The following is a 15,261-nucleotide window of genomic DNA, read 5'->3' as shown; positions in this document are numbered from 1 at the left end:
TGTGGTCAATTAATTATGTCTGCCACTGCCCAGGATGTGGCTGTACTGACACAACATGCGGATGGTATTGCCTTCTTGCGCTAGACACTGCCTTAGCAGAAGCTAAAACGTGTTTGTTAGAGCTGGCAGGAACCTTGGAGATGAACTTGCCTAATTCTCCCCCTCAGTCCATTTCACAGCTAAGGAAGTTGGAACCCAAGAGATAAGTGACTGACACACAGGAGCGCAAATTCCTATTCCTTCTAAAGCATGTCTCCTCCAGCCTTGTGTGTACCACCAGGACAAGCTCATCAGCTCAGTTTACCTACTGAGGTATTTGAAAAATCTTAAAAAAAAAAAAAAAAAATTAGCTAGTAATTCTCAAGGACTAGGCCCGGCATTAGCAATAGATACATTAGCTTGTTTAGTCTCATGAGTCAATTTCACACTTTTTTAAAGCAGCAGGATTTTTTATCTTTTCTTCTTAAATATGCAATTTTCCCAAGGAACCCTGATGTCTGAAAGAGATCAAGTTGGAGCTGCTCTGTCTGAAGCAGAGGCAACGTGCTCGCGTCACACCCTGCCTGGCCCTATTTCCCTCATGAATGGCCCCCAAGGCACCTGCAGAACATCCAAGCTGGACAAGGCTTTGTCATCACTCAAGAACACAAATTTTAAAGTAACACCCAATTAGAATGTTTTCAAAGTTGAAAAGGAGCTTGGAGATTGTCTATCTGTCCCCAACCTCACCCTCTCTTCCTGCTCCCCCTTCCCAAGCCACCAAAAAGCTTTACAGATGAGGAAAGGGAAAGACAGCCGAAGGGAGTAATATGGGTTGGTGACTGGCCACTCCAGGTGTGTCACTTGAAGCTCTAATGGCATGTCCACAAGTGCAGGCAAACCACAGGACCCCTGGATCAAAACACACACCAGAGCTTGAACTCACCTAAGGCTGGCAGTCAGCAGCTGTTGCCTTGACTCCACAGTGAGCCTGAAAGCTTCTAGCCTGCTGCCCCACAATGCTGCGCTCACCTCTAGGGAGAAGGCCCCCAGACTACACATCTTTACCCCAGCTACTGCAAGCACATGGGACCAGCAATCAGGAGGCCTCGTCTGGGTCACTGCTCTGCCCCTCTCCCTGGCTGTGGGACCCCGGGCAAGTCATTTTGCCTCTTGGGGCACTGCCTGCCTCACCTGAAGAAACAGGAAAATGCAGCTCGCCCCGCCTTCCTCATAAGGTCTGCAAAGATCTTGGCCTCTTGGAAGGACACATGGCCAGGCAGAAACTCTAAGTGTGAGCTGGGCACCAGATGAGAGCTCCGACTGTAACTGACCTAAACTCGCGCAATGAGAGATAGGACAGGCCTTGGCAGAAAAGACCCAGAAACATCTTTCCACGCTCCTCGTTGGGGCTACAGGCTGCACTTCCCTGGGCCTCAGCCTACCAGCCACCCAGCACCTCTGGGGCATTCTGGCAAATGGGAGCAGAGCAGCTCAGTGGCGAACAACCTCTGTATGACAGTGCATAGGTAAAAAATCAAGGAAGCAACACAATAACCCCAGGCACAGCACGTCTGAGCCATAAATACATTATCTTAAGGATATACTTTTTTTTTCTTCAATTAAAATGAGTTTATAATCCTGATTCTATTCACAAGTAACAATTTCATCATCACACACTACAGACAAGAAATGTTATGGTGACACGGCTGCACGTCTACGAGAGGAAGTCGGTCGGAAGGAAGGGGACATGGGTGACTGAACCAGCACTTGAAGATGTACCCAGGACAACCCGTCGGAAGCGAGGACACTAATGTGGCAGTGGAACGTCGACACCATGGAAACTCACAGACAGAAGCAGCTTTGTTCAATGTAAACATTGATTTTTTTTTTTTTTTAAAGGACAGCAGTTTCAAGTCTCTCTCGCTCACGTGTGTTCTCTCACGCGCTCGCGCTCTCTCTCCTTCTCAATACTTATTTTCTTTGAAAACGTAAACATATTGAAAGGGCCTTGTCTGAGGTATTGAGGTATTCCTCGAAGGTTAAGGCTGTTATCAATGCAGGCTCTTCTGGGCCTCCTTCAGTAAGCTGTCAAAATCCATGGCTTCATATTTGTTTTTCACTGACGCAGGAAGGGCCTCTTCTGAATTGGAATCTGGGCGGCGGGGTGGAGGAGTCAGTGAAGGGGGGAGGCAGTCAGCAACTTAGAAAGGCTAGACAATCAGAAAAGCTGCCACCAGGGTCAACCCCATGCAGTGGATGTGGCCCAAAGCCTCAGAGAGCACTGGACAGTGAACATTGGCTCTGCCATTCTGCTGTGACCCCTCTGCCATGTCACCAATGTCTCAGGGCCTCAGCTGCCCTAGTTGTAGGATGGGGGACCCTGAACTAAAACATCCCAGAGCTCCTTTCCAACTCCAATATCTTATAATGACCTCCCTATATAGATATGGAAGTGGGTCCCAGGTGGGGCACTACCTGACCTAGAATCCTGCTAGGTCTCGTGACACTCAGCCCTGCACTACGGACGCTGCGTAGGACGCTTCCCTACAAATAATTCTCTCTAAATTGTATTTCTTTGTCCTCCCTCAACGAATTTGTTCTCAAATAGCGAGGGCCTGGTGACAATACTGTTTCACAATGGCCCCTTAAAGGACTGCTGCCTGTTGGGGCCACCATACAATGCCCCTCAAGGAGGCAGAGCAGCCGCTGGCCCTGTGAGGTCAGAGAAACAGTAGTCACGGTTCTGCCTGCTGGCTGTGGCCACAAGGTTGGACCTTCCAAGAGACCATGGGGAGCCTGAATCTCTCTTTTTGGTACCAATCCCGGAAGAGGACAAGACGGACCAGAGACCAGAAGAAAAGCAAGATGGCAGCCTCCAGGCAAAGTGGCTGCAAAGTTACACCAATCAGCACATTGGGACTTGGGTGAAGGGGCTGTGTCCAGATGGGGCTTTAGGTCTGGGTTTCATTACAGGAGGTCTCTGCCCCTCATGCTTTGGGTCTTACTGGAATGTGGCAGGGCCTTGGGTACTTACCGTAGTCAGTGTATCTGGGCCAACAGAAGTGCCGGAGGCCTCCATAGCTCAGCTGGAAGGACGGCTCGTTGCGTTTCCGCAGGGTTGCGCCATTCCTCAGGGAGAGGGCAGCATGCTCAGAACACCGGTAAGTAATGAAGCCATACTTCTCACCTCTAGGAAGACAGGACAAGAGGACCAGGTTACTGGGCCAGCTTGGTGGACGTGGTCAGACCACCCAGTACTAGGTGAGCAGCAGAAAGCCACAATGATTCCGTGATCATGTCACATGACACCCCTCCAAGTACAGATGATGGCAATCGCTAGGCTGACCTCTGCAGTGTAGCGATAAGAGGTGCTGGCCACCACCACACAGAGCCCCACACACTCTTCAGACCTCTCTGTGAGTGGGTGCTGCCATCACCTCCACCTCAGCGATGAGCAAACAGGCTCTGTGGAGTTCAAACTTGGCCCAAAGGCAAGTGGCAGAGCAGCGTATCCAGACTCGGGCTTCCCCCCATGAAAGCCGATGCCCATTTCCCTCGTGACTCTCATTCTCTTGGATGTGCCTACACCCCCATCTTACCACACCCTCAGCCTTCAAAGCCAGCCTCTGTCATGCTCCTTGGCTGCTGACTCGGCCTCACCTTCCCTAATACTGCTGGTATTCTGTACTCATCTCATCCTTCATGATAGATATGTTACGTTTGCCTCCTGCTCAGCATCCACTCCCCTTCCCCTGAAAGCACTGTGAGCTCAGGGTGGGCTCAGGGCACCAGGGGAAGTCACATGACTGTGGCCCTTCCTGGCGACAGTGACTTGTTCAAGGATGAGCCTGTCACCCAAAGTGGAATCGCAAAGAACCCACCCCAAGTCTGTGTTGGAACCATAAGGCAGACTCCTGCTCCTCCTGGGAAGAGATACGCTTCGAGCTGGAGGCAGCCACTCTGCCTGAGGGAAGCCTGCCTGAGAAGGATGTCAAGGCCAGGAGGGCTAAAGTCAGTTCTACCCCCGCCCAGGACCCTTCAGTTCCATGAACAAGAGAAACTGACTGATACTTATATGCATCTGTTATGCAGACTCAAGGGCAGACTGTGGAGTTCTCCTACTGCTCAGGACAGGCTTCCCAATAGTGGGTGCTTAGTAAATACTCAACTGAGTCTCCTTTCCTGACACTTCTCTGAGCCAGGCCAAAGTTGGACCCCCTTCTGTCTCTTTAACTCTCTAAGGCTCGTGTTAATAGTATTTGTGAGACTTGTGTGTACTTTTAAAATCTTAACAAATTGACCTTTCTCTTTAGAGATTAATTTGCTGGCTTTCTTTTTCCATGTTATCTGTATTTGATATCCTGAAGACCGGACAGAAATGAAAACGGTTCCATTTGTGTAATGACTCTTTAACTGTGGTAAAACACAAACCACAGCATGTATCATCTTTACTGTCTTTAAGTGTATAGTTTGATAGTTTTAAGTGCATTCACCTTGTTGTGCCACAGACCTCCAGAACTTTTTCATCTTGTAAAACTTAAACTATATCCATTAAGCAACTCCCTTCTACCCCCTCTCCCCAGTCCCTGGTAGGCACCGTTCTAACTTCCTGTTTCTATGAATTTGACTATTCGAGGTACTTCATGTAAGTGAAATTATATAGTATTTGTCTTTTGTGACTGTCTTATTTCCCTTAGCATAATGTCCTCAAGAGTCACCCATGTTTGTAGTTATGTTGCAGGATTTCCTTCCTTCTTAAGGTTGAATATTTCATCACATGCAGACAGTATTTTTGTTATCCACTCATCTGTCTATAGACAGGTGGATTGTTCTGCCTCTCGGCTATTGGGAATAATGGTGCTCCAGGTCCAGGCTGTGGATTTCATTCAATTTGCCCCACAAGTCTTCCTGGGCATTTTCTGTGTGGCCAGCCCTGGATCGGGACCGCTGCCCTCCCCACTTCTGCCATAGCTTGACTCCACTCACCTCTTGCTTCTCGTCAGCACCTGGCACTCTACGATCTCACCGAACACTTCAAAGCGCCTCTTCAGCTCGCGGGAGCTCATGTTGCTGGAGAGATTTCGAATGTACACCATGCGGCCTTCGCCCTGCTCAAGAAGGGGGACACAGTTATTGTCTGGCTTCCAGGGGCCCCTTTGTGCACAGGTTCCCATGGAGTCCTTGCCCCAGTCCATGACACCTGACTGAGTCAGTGACACCAGCTGGAACTAGAGTCAGAGAGAAGACAGGATGGGCACTATCTCAGGGGACTTGTCCTGCTGGAGGAGGGCAGCTGCTGAGTGTTGAATGGGGAAGTGACCCCTAAAGAAGCAACTGCTTCCTTGAAGGAAAAGAGCAGAATGGACGAAGAACGAGAGGGACTCAGCACTGTTCATATAACTGCATACTCAGTAGCTTCCATGTTGGTTTTAAGTCTAAGACCTTTTTGGTAGTGGGGAGGTGTAGGGATGGAAAGGCAAGTTGCCGAGGTGTGGTAGAAGGAAAGCATAAGGAACCAGGTCATAGAGGGAGTCAGAATGGGCTGGGAGGAAAGCAATGGGACAGGGGACACGGGGCTACTGGAACCAACATTACCCGGCTTTGCCAGCGCAGTGTGTAGACAAGGTGACCAAGGCCACTCAGGTACCACGACTGCGGGCCCCCAGAAGAGCCAGCAGAGGGGGAGTGGGAAGCCCAGGTGAAACCTCCCTTCCTCTCCTCTCGAATCTGTGGCTTCATCCAGTTAAAGCTCCTGACATTGCTAGAGTCACTTTGATCTGGAGAAACTTCACCTGTGCTCTTGTGGGCAAAACCAACAGCTTTGGAAAGGTTTTTTCTGGGAACAGGTTAAGGCAGTGATTCTGGAGCCATTCCATTCTTGAACCACAGGTGGCAGGGAGGAAAGAAAGCACAGGCCCAGGGGCCACAGCAGGGCTCTGCTGTCAACAGTCCTGGGGACTGCAGCCCACGCCAGGACCTGCCTCAGTTAAGCTCAAAGTAGAAATCCCCTCCCCCAGCCTCCCTGCAGCTCCTTGAATTCATGATAACACTCTTTCCTACCTCTGCCCCACTTTCTCCTAAATCTGTACTTGGTTGGCTCTTTTAAACCCTGAGGTCCCAGCTCCTTACAGATGCCCCCCCACAACCCAGACTACCATATAAATACATCCTCCCCAAGAGTCAAAACACACCTGTTTATTTCAGATGTTTTAGTTGTGACGTGATTAATTTCATAGCACATCTCCCAGTCTGTGATTACAGTGTTTATTCCTGTCGATGGGTCTGTTTTCTCTCCCTTCTGCCCTGACCACAGGAATGGGGACCTTGTCTGTCTTGCTCATTGTGGCCATCCAGGGCCTAGGACAGTGCGAGGCATCTCACAATTGCTGAATAGTCACACATGGATTCCAAGATGCTCCATCCACAGCCTGTGGCTTTAGGCACCTGCTTGCAGACAGCTATGCACCTCTGGGGTAGGCCCACCTCATGTGTGCCTCCACCTCTGCCCAGATACACCCGCACGGGATTAAAGCAAAGGAGAGCCTGTCTTTCTGTGCCTCCCTGTCTTACTTTCCCTCCCTCCTTTCTAGTGACAAGGAGGGGCTGCTCCACCTCCAACCCCCACAGCTTACCAATGAATTTTTCCCGGTGGCGTGCTTTGTCCTAGATTTACCAGACATGGCCTGGTCCTATGGACTAACCCTGGGAGAGGAGTAGGGAGGTGAGTGGGCAGCAAGGGAGGGCCTCTTGGCCCCTTATACCTGATTAAGCTGGGGGACGCGTAGGAAGCACAAGGTGTAACTCCCTTGTGTACAGATGAATAAACTGAGGCTCAGGAAAGCTGGGGCACCTGCCCAGGTCACACAGAAGGTGGTGGTGGGGATGGTGTGTGGCCCGGTCGGCCAGCCTCTGCTCCGCCTACCGCAGCCCGCCCGCTTGGCCCTATGGAGCCCCTGACACTGGGCCCTAAATCAACACCAACTGCACGCCTCACAGCCAGTCCCTTGGCTACACTTCGCACAGTGCCACCTTTGATGCCCTTTGGTGGCCCCTGTGCTGTTTGAAATGAGAGAAATATAAGTATCTTCTGCAGGCCACAGCCAGCCTCAAAGAGCTTCAGTTCTACGAAGGCCTGGCCCTTCCTGACGTCCCTGCCATTCCCATTCACTCCGGGCTCCGGGGCCCCAGTTCACTTACAATGGCCTTTTCCCGCCGCTTCCTTGCGTGCCGGACGCTTGGCGTTCCGTCTGAACATGGCCCTCTGCTCTCACATCTGTCAGTGAACAAGCAAAGCAGAGGCACTCACTCTCAGGAGAGACCACATGGGGCGGGGGGACGGAGCTGCTCCAGGAAGCAAGGGAGGCTTGTCTCTAGAACTTGTTCACAAGGGCAGAACTGTTAGGATGCGTCCTGCAGAGGCCCAGCTCCTGCTCAGCAGTCACAGCCCAGCGCTGATTGAGGGGTCTGAGCTCTGACACGTCTTTTGCTACCTTCTGGGACTAGATCGCTGGGAACCACCGCGTTGCTGTTCATAACCCTTCTGACCCTGGCTTTTCTATGCCCATAGAGGTATAATAGAAAGGCCCTTTCACTTCATTGTCGTATTGGATCTGACAAAAAGAAATTTTTGAAGATTTATGTTTCCATTTTCCAGATGAAAACCCTGAGGCGCAGGGTCAGTATGGGATTTGCCAAGAGCTAGAAAGTGGGGAAGCCAGAGGAAGAAGAAGTTCTGCTGAATCGAACCCACTGCTCTCCAGTGGTTGGTGCCTGGCGCAGAAGCAACCCCAGCCCCACAGCCCCATGTCCGGTCCAGCTATCAAGCTACTCGGTCTGAATGCACAGCCCGAGAAGGCACCTGGGTGCCATACGCCTGTGCCTTCCTGCCTGTCTGCACACTGCCCTCCTCTCCAGACAGCCAGGTTGCTGGAGTGCAATGAGCACGGTGTGTGAGGCATGGCTGAGACCTAGCTCTGCCACCTGCTATCTGCATCCTTGGGATCACAGCGCAGAGGATAAGAGCAGGATATTCCGTCAGACAGCTTGCACTTGAATCCTGGCCCTACCGCCTTCCTGCTGGGTGACCTTGGGCCAGTTACATAAGCCCTCTCAGCTTCAGTTCATCTGTAAAATAGGGAGAATCAATTGTATTCACCTCTCAGCCTTTTATGAGGATCAAATTGGAAAATGCATGTAAATACTAGCCCAGGAACTGCTTGATAATTGCTTGCTATCCATTTCTCTTGAACTTTTTGAGCCTCAGCTTCCTCATATATAAAACAGGGATAAGAAGTGCATCTGGGAAGCTCAAATAGGATAATAGAAGGAGATGTGACCTGCAAACTTTAAGGTGCTATACAATAATAATCTCATCATCCATTGGCAATGGAACTGACAGTTTCCCCACCCGAAGAGTGGAGAGTGACTGGAAGATACTGCGAGGTTTGGGGTTTGTGTTGTTAAACCAGCTCAAAATGCTTCCTGTTGACCAATGTTTGGTGGCAGAAGCACAGGTAAAGAAACGTGGGTCTGGAGATGACTGAGGACTAGTTTTCCAGACTTCTCTGGCACGAAGCTCTGCCAGGCATCTAAGCAGGAACTGAGTTAACCAACTAACTTTCTCCAGTGAGCAGAAAAAGCCAACTTGGTCCAAAAGTGAGAAGAGGGGAAGGAGAAGCCGTGGGGGTTTCTAGAGAGGCTCCCAAATGTTCGCTAGCAAGCCCATGAACACAGGCCCTACCCCAATAGCCGTGAACCGGTCAGGGGGTGAAGAAGGCCGGGCAGCTCCAGCTCTGGCCTTGGGGGATGTGTTTAAACAGGAAGAAAACCTCAGTAGCTTCTGAGCTGATGCTGCAGAGAAACTGCCTAATGTAGATTCCTAGTCATTTAGCCCACAGTGACCCCTGGGGAAAGGAGAATGGAGCCGGAAAGGGGGCTCTAACTTGTCATCCTGGCTTTTTATATAGAAGGGCTTTTAGAGAAATCGCTGGGGAACTCATTTTGAATAACAGATAATTCAAGGCTTCTTAACATTAGTGTCTGGGGAGTCCTTTAAAATTGAATGTCCAGTCAGATGTCTATGCACATTTTAATGAGGAGAGGAGTCTTTGCTTTAATCAGATTTTAAAACAGTTAAGGGCCGCTGGTGTAGATATGTAAACAAAAAGCTGACTTTTTCTAAGAAAAGCTATCTATTACTGAATTCTGATTCTCAGAGTATGGCACTCTGGTGACTGGTCATCATCACCTGGGAACTTGTTAGAAATGCAAATTCTCCACCCCCAACCCCAGACCTACAGAATCAGACACTCAAGGGGGGCAGCCCAGCCATCTGGGTGGTAACAAGCCCTCCAGGTGACTCAGCTGCACTGCTCTGGACTCAAGTGCACCATCTAGTGGTCACTTGGGTGCATCTCAGGCAGAGGGTTTGGAATCTGCACCTACGGACAGACCTCAGGCCTCCCCCAGGAAGAGTCAGATCCTGCTGGGATCAGGGAAAGAAGCAACCTGTCTCCACCAAAATATGCCAAACCTCCATTCTTTCTGCCCAGCTCCCCGCTGACTTTTGGACCGGCTTTCTCTACAGTCAGGTTCAGTGAGCAAAGATGGGATGAGTTAACAGGCTTATGGCGCATCCCTGTGGACAGAGCTGGGGGTGGGGGGGGACGCCCGAGGCTGACTGCGGAAAGTCACGGCGCAACTCAGCAGCGCCGAGAAATGGAAATAAACCTTAGCACTGCTTTAAATCCAGGTCTTCTTCAGAACACACATTAGAATTATGCTAACCTTCCTTTTACATGTAAGTGTCACATAGGCATTACACTGTATGGGTACTGTATGCTTCCACAAAGACCTAATTATTTTATAAATATAAAGCAGAAAACAGATGAATAAGGGGTAAGTTCATTTAGACGTAGGCCACGAATGGCCAGAAAGTAGGTGTCCTTCCTTTCCCAAGACCAGGAGATTTGGGCCACGGCTGAGTGTCACTCAGCAAGCTATGCTCACCTTCCAGGACTTGCCCACAAGACCCCCAAGGAGACGACCACCTTCAGGCCCTCTAACCAGGACATGGACCACACAGGGAAACACAGCCCCAGTTTCAAGGCTCCTCCCTCCCCTGGCACCCCCGGAACTGTAGTCTCAGTTCTCTCGTGAGGCCACCCACCCATACCTGAAGGTCCTTCGAGTGGCTGGTGACCGGGAGCAGCAGGATGAGGAGCCAGAACTGGAGCGGCTGCGGGAACAGAGCTGCCGACTGGCCTTGCTTGGTGGGCTCTGGTAGGGGCAGTGGTCAGAGCGAGGGGGGCTGACCCCTGAGTCCTCTTCATCGTCATCCTCCTCTTCCTCTTCCAGGAGGAAGCTCTCGCCACTGCTGCTGCTGCTGTCTTCAAAGACAGTGTCATATTCGGGGCTCTTGCAGGAGGCCAGGTCTTCATCCTCTAGGGCAGTCTCCAGGAGCCCAAAGTGCTTGGTGAGGCTGGCACGGATCTCATGGTCTCTTAGCAGCAGGCTGTCCTTGGGGAGTGCGACTGCATCCCAGCTTCTGTTTTCCTCCCTGCCAGAGGCCTGTGCCTCAGCCAGTGGGGCACCTCGCTGGGGCCAGTCCTCAAGGTGGACCCCAGACGGCTCCCAGGACCTCAGCACCTTCCGCTGCAGGGCGCCCTCTGGCTTGAGCACCTGGCAGTAGTCGTGGTCTCCAAAGGAACAGGAGAAAGGACGCTTCTGACCAGCCTGGGAAGCTGCCTGGGCTGTGGCATGCCGCAGGTGAGACAAGAGCTCACTCCGCTCGGGGTGCTTCTTTGGCAGCTTGTGGGCCGCCCCTGTGGCAGCCCTGAGCTGGAGGCCCTCTGGGGTGGGGAGGCTGGAAGCTATGCCTTTGCCTGGGCTGTGCTTAATGTCTGGCTTGAAGGGGTCCTCTTCTGTGGGCTTGTAGGGAGGTGTGGTGGGTGGGGTGAGTCCTACCCACGGAAGAGGAAAAACATGTAAGGTGGAGACCCGATCACTTCTCCAAGAGACCCTGGTTTGGGATGGAAAAGTGCCCCCATGCCCCCAACCCGATGGATGGCAGGCATCACTAATCGATCACTGTACGGCTGGCTGAGCCTGGACACGGCCTGGGCTCCCCACACAGTCCATCATCAATTCTGCGGAGCTGGCATGTGATGAAATCCATCTGCCTTCCTCTCAGTAGCCTGGCAATGGTAGCTGACGCCTCCAGGTTATCCAAGATACATCTCTCCCTGCTCCACCATGCAGGCATTCAGCAAGCCCTCCCACCTGTCTCTGATGTCTCCCAGGGCAGAGACGCAACAGGCACCGCAGAGAACCTCCCACCTGGATTAGATCACCAATGTCCTCAGTGCTCCTGCATCTGACCTTGGCCTCCATCCTACCCATGCACCACAGGCATTGCTAAAATGCCACGGATTGCTTCCTCTCTGGGGCTCCTGAAGCCTACAGGCCCAAAACGAAACCCCTCGGCCTGGCATCCCTCTCAGCCTTTTGTGACTGCTCTTTCCTGATCCCCCAGTTCTGCCAGGTCACAATGCCAGGTGACCAGTCTCTTCGGGTGCACCTGTACTTCCACTCCTCTGCCTTTGTTCACGTCAATTCTGCCTCCAGGGATACCCTTCCCTTTCTTTGTTTCTCCAATTCCTACTCATCCTGCAAGCCGAGTTCAAATGCCCCTTGCCCTGGGTGCCCTGCAAACCTGCCCAGGCCCCACTTCTGCCCCCTGCCTCTATGCTCCCAGAGCTCTTGCACACACTTTGGAACTAGTGTAAACGGAATAGTACTTGTTAGGGTGTGAGTCTGTCTCCCACATAAGACTGTGGGCTCCTTCAGGGGAAGACACGTGGCTCTTTTTTTTCTGACCCTGACATTAGCTCACTTGCCAGTTGTTGGCAGCTGAAGAGCGGAGCCAGGCCCTGACTCTCCTCCTTGTAATACCCTCACTGTGTAGCTCAAGACCCAGTGCAGCCTGTGACGCAGTGGCAGGGGGGACACAATGGTACCCTTCACTGCCCGAAGGGCTGCTCAGTGTGGGGGACTCACTGCTGGGGGTTGTGCCCGTTCCTCCAGGGGCACCCCTCAGCTTAGCCCCTGGCTCACCTGCTGTGCCACAGAGCTCCACCGTCAAGGTCTCCTCAAAGCTCTTCTTGCCAAAAGGAGGGTCACTGGTGGGGGCGGGGAGGACAGAAAGGAAAGAGGCCCGTCAGCAGGAGGCCCCACCTCCCCGAGCACGTAAAGAGGGCAAGTGGACACCGTGACAGACCCTAGTTCTGCTGCCCATGGAAGTGAGGCCTAGGGAGAACTTGCTGGGGACTCCCCCATCCTGGCTGTTAGAGAAATTTAAAGCTGCATAGCTTCTTTAGGAGTTGCAAGAGAGATCTACGGAGAGTGGAGAGGACAAGCAGACAGCCGCCTGATTTTACAGATCTAGCACCTGCGGCCCGGAGGGAAGAACAGACTTGCTCAAAGCCACACAGTGTCATCAACTTCTCCCCAAGGAGAAAAGAATTCCTTCCCTGGTCCTGGAGAGGACAGCTTATGATATAGCCTGAGGCCTGATTCCCCATCCTTCCCTGGGCCTGGAGAGATAAACTTCTAAAAACAAACTCCCTTCTAAGGGAGCTCAGCTCCTGAGGGCCCCACAGGCAATGAGGGCATGGGTGTGGGGACAGAGCCAGGCTCAGGAGCTGATGAAACACCCAGCCCTGTGACATACACTCCCAACAGGACAAGGTATCATAAAATAATAAACCAGACATTTCCAAAAATCTACCTTTGCGACAAGGTCAGCATGAGGCACCTGGGAGAGTCTGAAAAGAAGACAGAAAAGAAAAAAATTAAAATTCCTCAACATGGTATCACTAGCAAATGTTTCCCTCTGGAGGGGACCCCAAACTTCCATTGGTACCAAGCACAGCTCAATATCCAGCATGTGACCCAAAAGCCTCTGCCATTTTTAAGGAAGGGCAGAACAACTCAAAGCCACCTTCATGCCCAGGGTCTCAGCAACATTAACGGGTGGCGGGCCTACTGGAGTTTGCAGGAAGAGCAGACCATACAAGGACGACCCCTTCTGGCCACACAGTGTATGTAGCACAGTGGAGAAGAGCTGGCTTCCAAGGCCATATGCTGTAGGCTCTTCCACAGAGGGATGCAGGACTAACTACCCTGTTTCCGCGAAAATAAGACCTAGCCAGGCAATCAGCTCTAATGCGTCTTTTGGAGCAAAAATTAATATAAGACCCGATCTTATATTATAGTAAAATAAGACCAGGTCTTATATTAATTTTTGCTCCAAAAGACGCATTAGAGCTGCTTATCTGTCTAGGTCTTGTTTTCGGGGAAACACGGTAGCTGAAGGGATCACTAAATATCTGTGTGCCTCCATTTCTGTGTCTTAAAAATGGAGATTATAACAGAACGTAGCACACAGGCTTCCTGTGAGGAGTCAGTGGAGATAACGTGTGTTAGTCAAGTGCCTGGTACAGTAAATACACAATAGATAACTGTTACCAGTTATTATCACCACTGTTGTTACCAATTCAAATCCACCTTTATTGTGGAGCTGAATTTACAGACATACCTTCCGTCACATCATCTGTCAGGAAATTTTCTTTAGCGCACTTATCACAATATGTAATTATCTTCCTTTTCTGCTTACTTCTTGCGTGCCTGTCTCCCCCAGTGAAAAACCCCATCAAGTCAGGCATCTCATGGTCCTTGTTCATTAAGTGGTACCTGGCCCATGCATGATGAAAAACTCAAGAGATACATGGGTGATTCCTGAAGACCTACCTAACTAGCCCATTGTACAGAAAGGGAAGTTGAGAGCCAGACAGGGGAAGGGACTTGCCCAATGCAGGGCTCCTGGCTCCCAGCACAATGGGGTGTGCCACATCCCATCCCTGCACCCTCTCTTGCAGACCACCGACTCCAACTACCTCTGGAAGGGAGCCGCGGGCAGCTAGGATCTTCATCTGTGTCCCCACACCCACTCTCACAGGGACTCTCCAGAGCCGGGATCTGGGGTCCCCGGAGTTGCCGCTGGTCTTGGCCACTGTCCTCATCCGTGGGGCTGCCCAGCTCCCCCTCTGTGTCATAGGCCTCGGGAGCCAGACCCAGCGAGGCCAGAGATCCTTGGGGCTCCGTGGAGACCAGTGATTCATCGGTGAATGTCAGCCAGGGACCCAGCTCGGGGTTCAGTCTCCTGGAACGCCGCACGGGGCACACCGAGCTCTCCAGCTTCCTCCCCAGCTTGGTCCATGGCAAGCCTCGGCCTGGCCTTTTCCGGCCCCATTCTTCCTCCTCCTCTTCTTTTTCTTCCTCCTCCTCCTCCTCTTCCTCTTCATCTTCCTCCTCTTGCTGCAGCTTTGCTGACCTGCGGACATGCCCTTTCACCTCCAGCCGCAGTGGGCGCAGGCTGGGTCTGGGCCCGGTGCTCTTGGGAGAAGCTGCTATCCTAACCTCTTCCACCGGGGATGGGTGGCCAGGGGAGGCCTGGCTGTCTTTGGGCCGGGGCGTGAGGGAGGCATAGACCGGCGTGGCCAGGCGGTAGGGTTTGCTGACATCACAGAGGACATCTTGAGCCAGAAGTTCCCTCAGGATGGAGAACTCAGCCCAGGAGGCTTTGGAAGGGTGCTGGAACCGGGCCCAGGGTCTGACCTGCTTGGAGGGATTGCTGCAGGGCTGAGGGGCTGGCTCTGTGGCCTGTGGGGGCAGCTTCCTCTGGGGGAGGCAGTAGGTGTGCATGTAGCGAATGAGGTGCACCACTGCCTGCATGTCCTCTGGTGAAACTTGGGCGCTGGGGCCTGCCCTGCCCGGCGCTTGGGAGTCCCGGGCAGAGGCTGCAGCTGGCTGGGAGCTCGGGCAGTCCTCGCCCGGCTTCTCGTCCTCCTTGGCAGGGAGCTGGGGACTCAGGGGGGCTGGTGGCTGCAGGCCCCTTTCCGGGGAGTGGGCTTTAGCCTGCAGGCAGGACGGCACCGAGGTGAGGTGCTTATGCAGTTCTGTACAACTCCGGCTTTGAGACTGCACTGTGGGAGCCTTCTTGTCTTGGATGCTGTCCATCTAGAGGGGGAAAGAGACCAGAGTGAGGAGGGAGGACCATATTGCTCCTCCCTCCTGCAGCCACTGGCCAGGCCCGGCATGTCTCACCTGGATCATCAAAATTACCAGGTTTCATCCATTTTATCCCTAGCTTCCAGCACAGAGCCTGGCACCTGGCAGCACTCAGGCGATGAGGAATGAAGGAATGACCAGCCTAACATG

At 52.3% G+C, this 15,261-nt stretch overlaps 1 protein-coding gene across 2 annotated transcripts in view; it reads right to left on the bottom strand.

The window, feature by feature from the left end:
- Window positions 1-308: 308 nt before the first annotated feature.
- PPARGC1B (PPARG coactivator 1 beta) overlaps window positions 309-15,261 on the bottom strand; it is a 96,060-nt gene continuing 81,107 nt past the window's right edge. Inside the window, exons 5-12 of one of the 2 annotated variants that reach the window (XM_033095938.1) lie at window positions 13,938-15,060; window positions 12,770-12,806; window positions 12,097-12,161; window positions 10,157-10,943; window positions 7,180-7,255; window positions 4,969-5,090; window positions 3,017-3,171; window positions 309-2,134 (exon numbers count right to left, since the gene is read on the bottom strand). In XM_033095938.1, the coding sequence (XP_032951829.1) occupies window positions 2,034-2,134; window positions 3,017-3,171; window positions 4,969-5,090; window positions 7,180-7,255; window positions 10,157-10,943; window positions 12,097-12,161; window positions 12,770-12,806; window positions 13,938-15,060 (2,466 nt within the window). In that variant the 3' untranslated portion in view covers window positions 309-2,033. Of the gene's footprint in view, window positions 2,135-3,016; window positions 3,172-4,968; window positions 5,091-7,179; window positions 7,256-10,156; window positions 10,944-12,096; window positions 12,162-12,769; window positions 12,807-13,937; window positions 15,061-15,261 lie in introns of those variants that run through there. The other variant, XR_004421928.1, reaches the window with a different exon arrangement.

This window comes from Rhinolophus ferrumequinum, chromosome 24 (genome assembly GCF_004115265.2).
Source record: "Rhinolophus ferrumequinum isolate MPI-CBG mRhiFer1 chromosome 24, mRhiFer1_v1.p, whole genome shotgun sequence".
In the NCBI taxonomy this organism is placed as follows: Eukaryota; Metazoa; Chordata; class Mammalia; order Chiroptera; family Rhinolophidae; genus Rhinolophus; species Rhinolophus ferrumequinum.
Note: the sequence above shows the minus strand (reverse complement) of the source record. Positions and strands in the feature narration are given on the sequence as shown.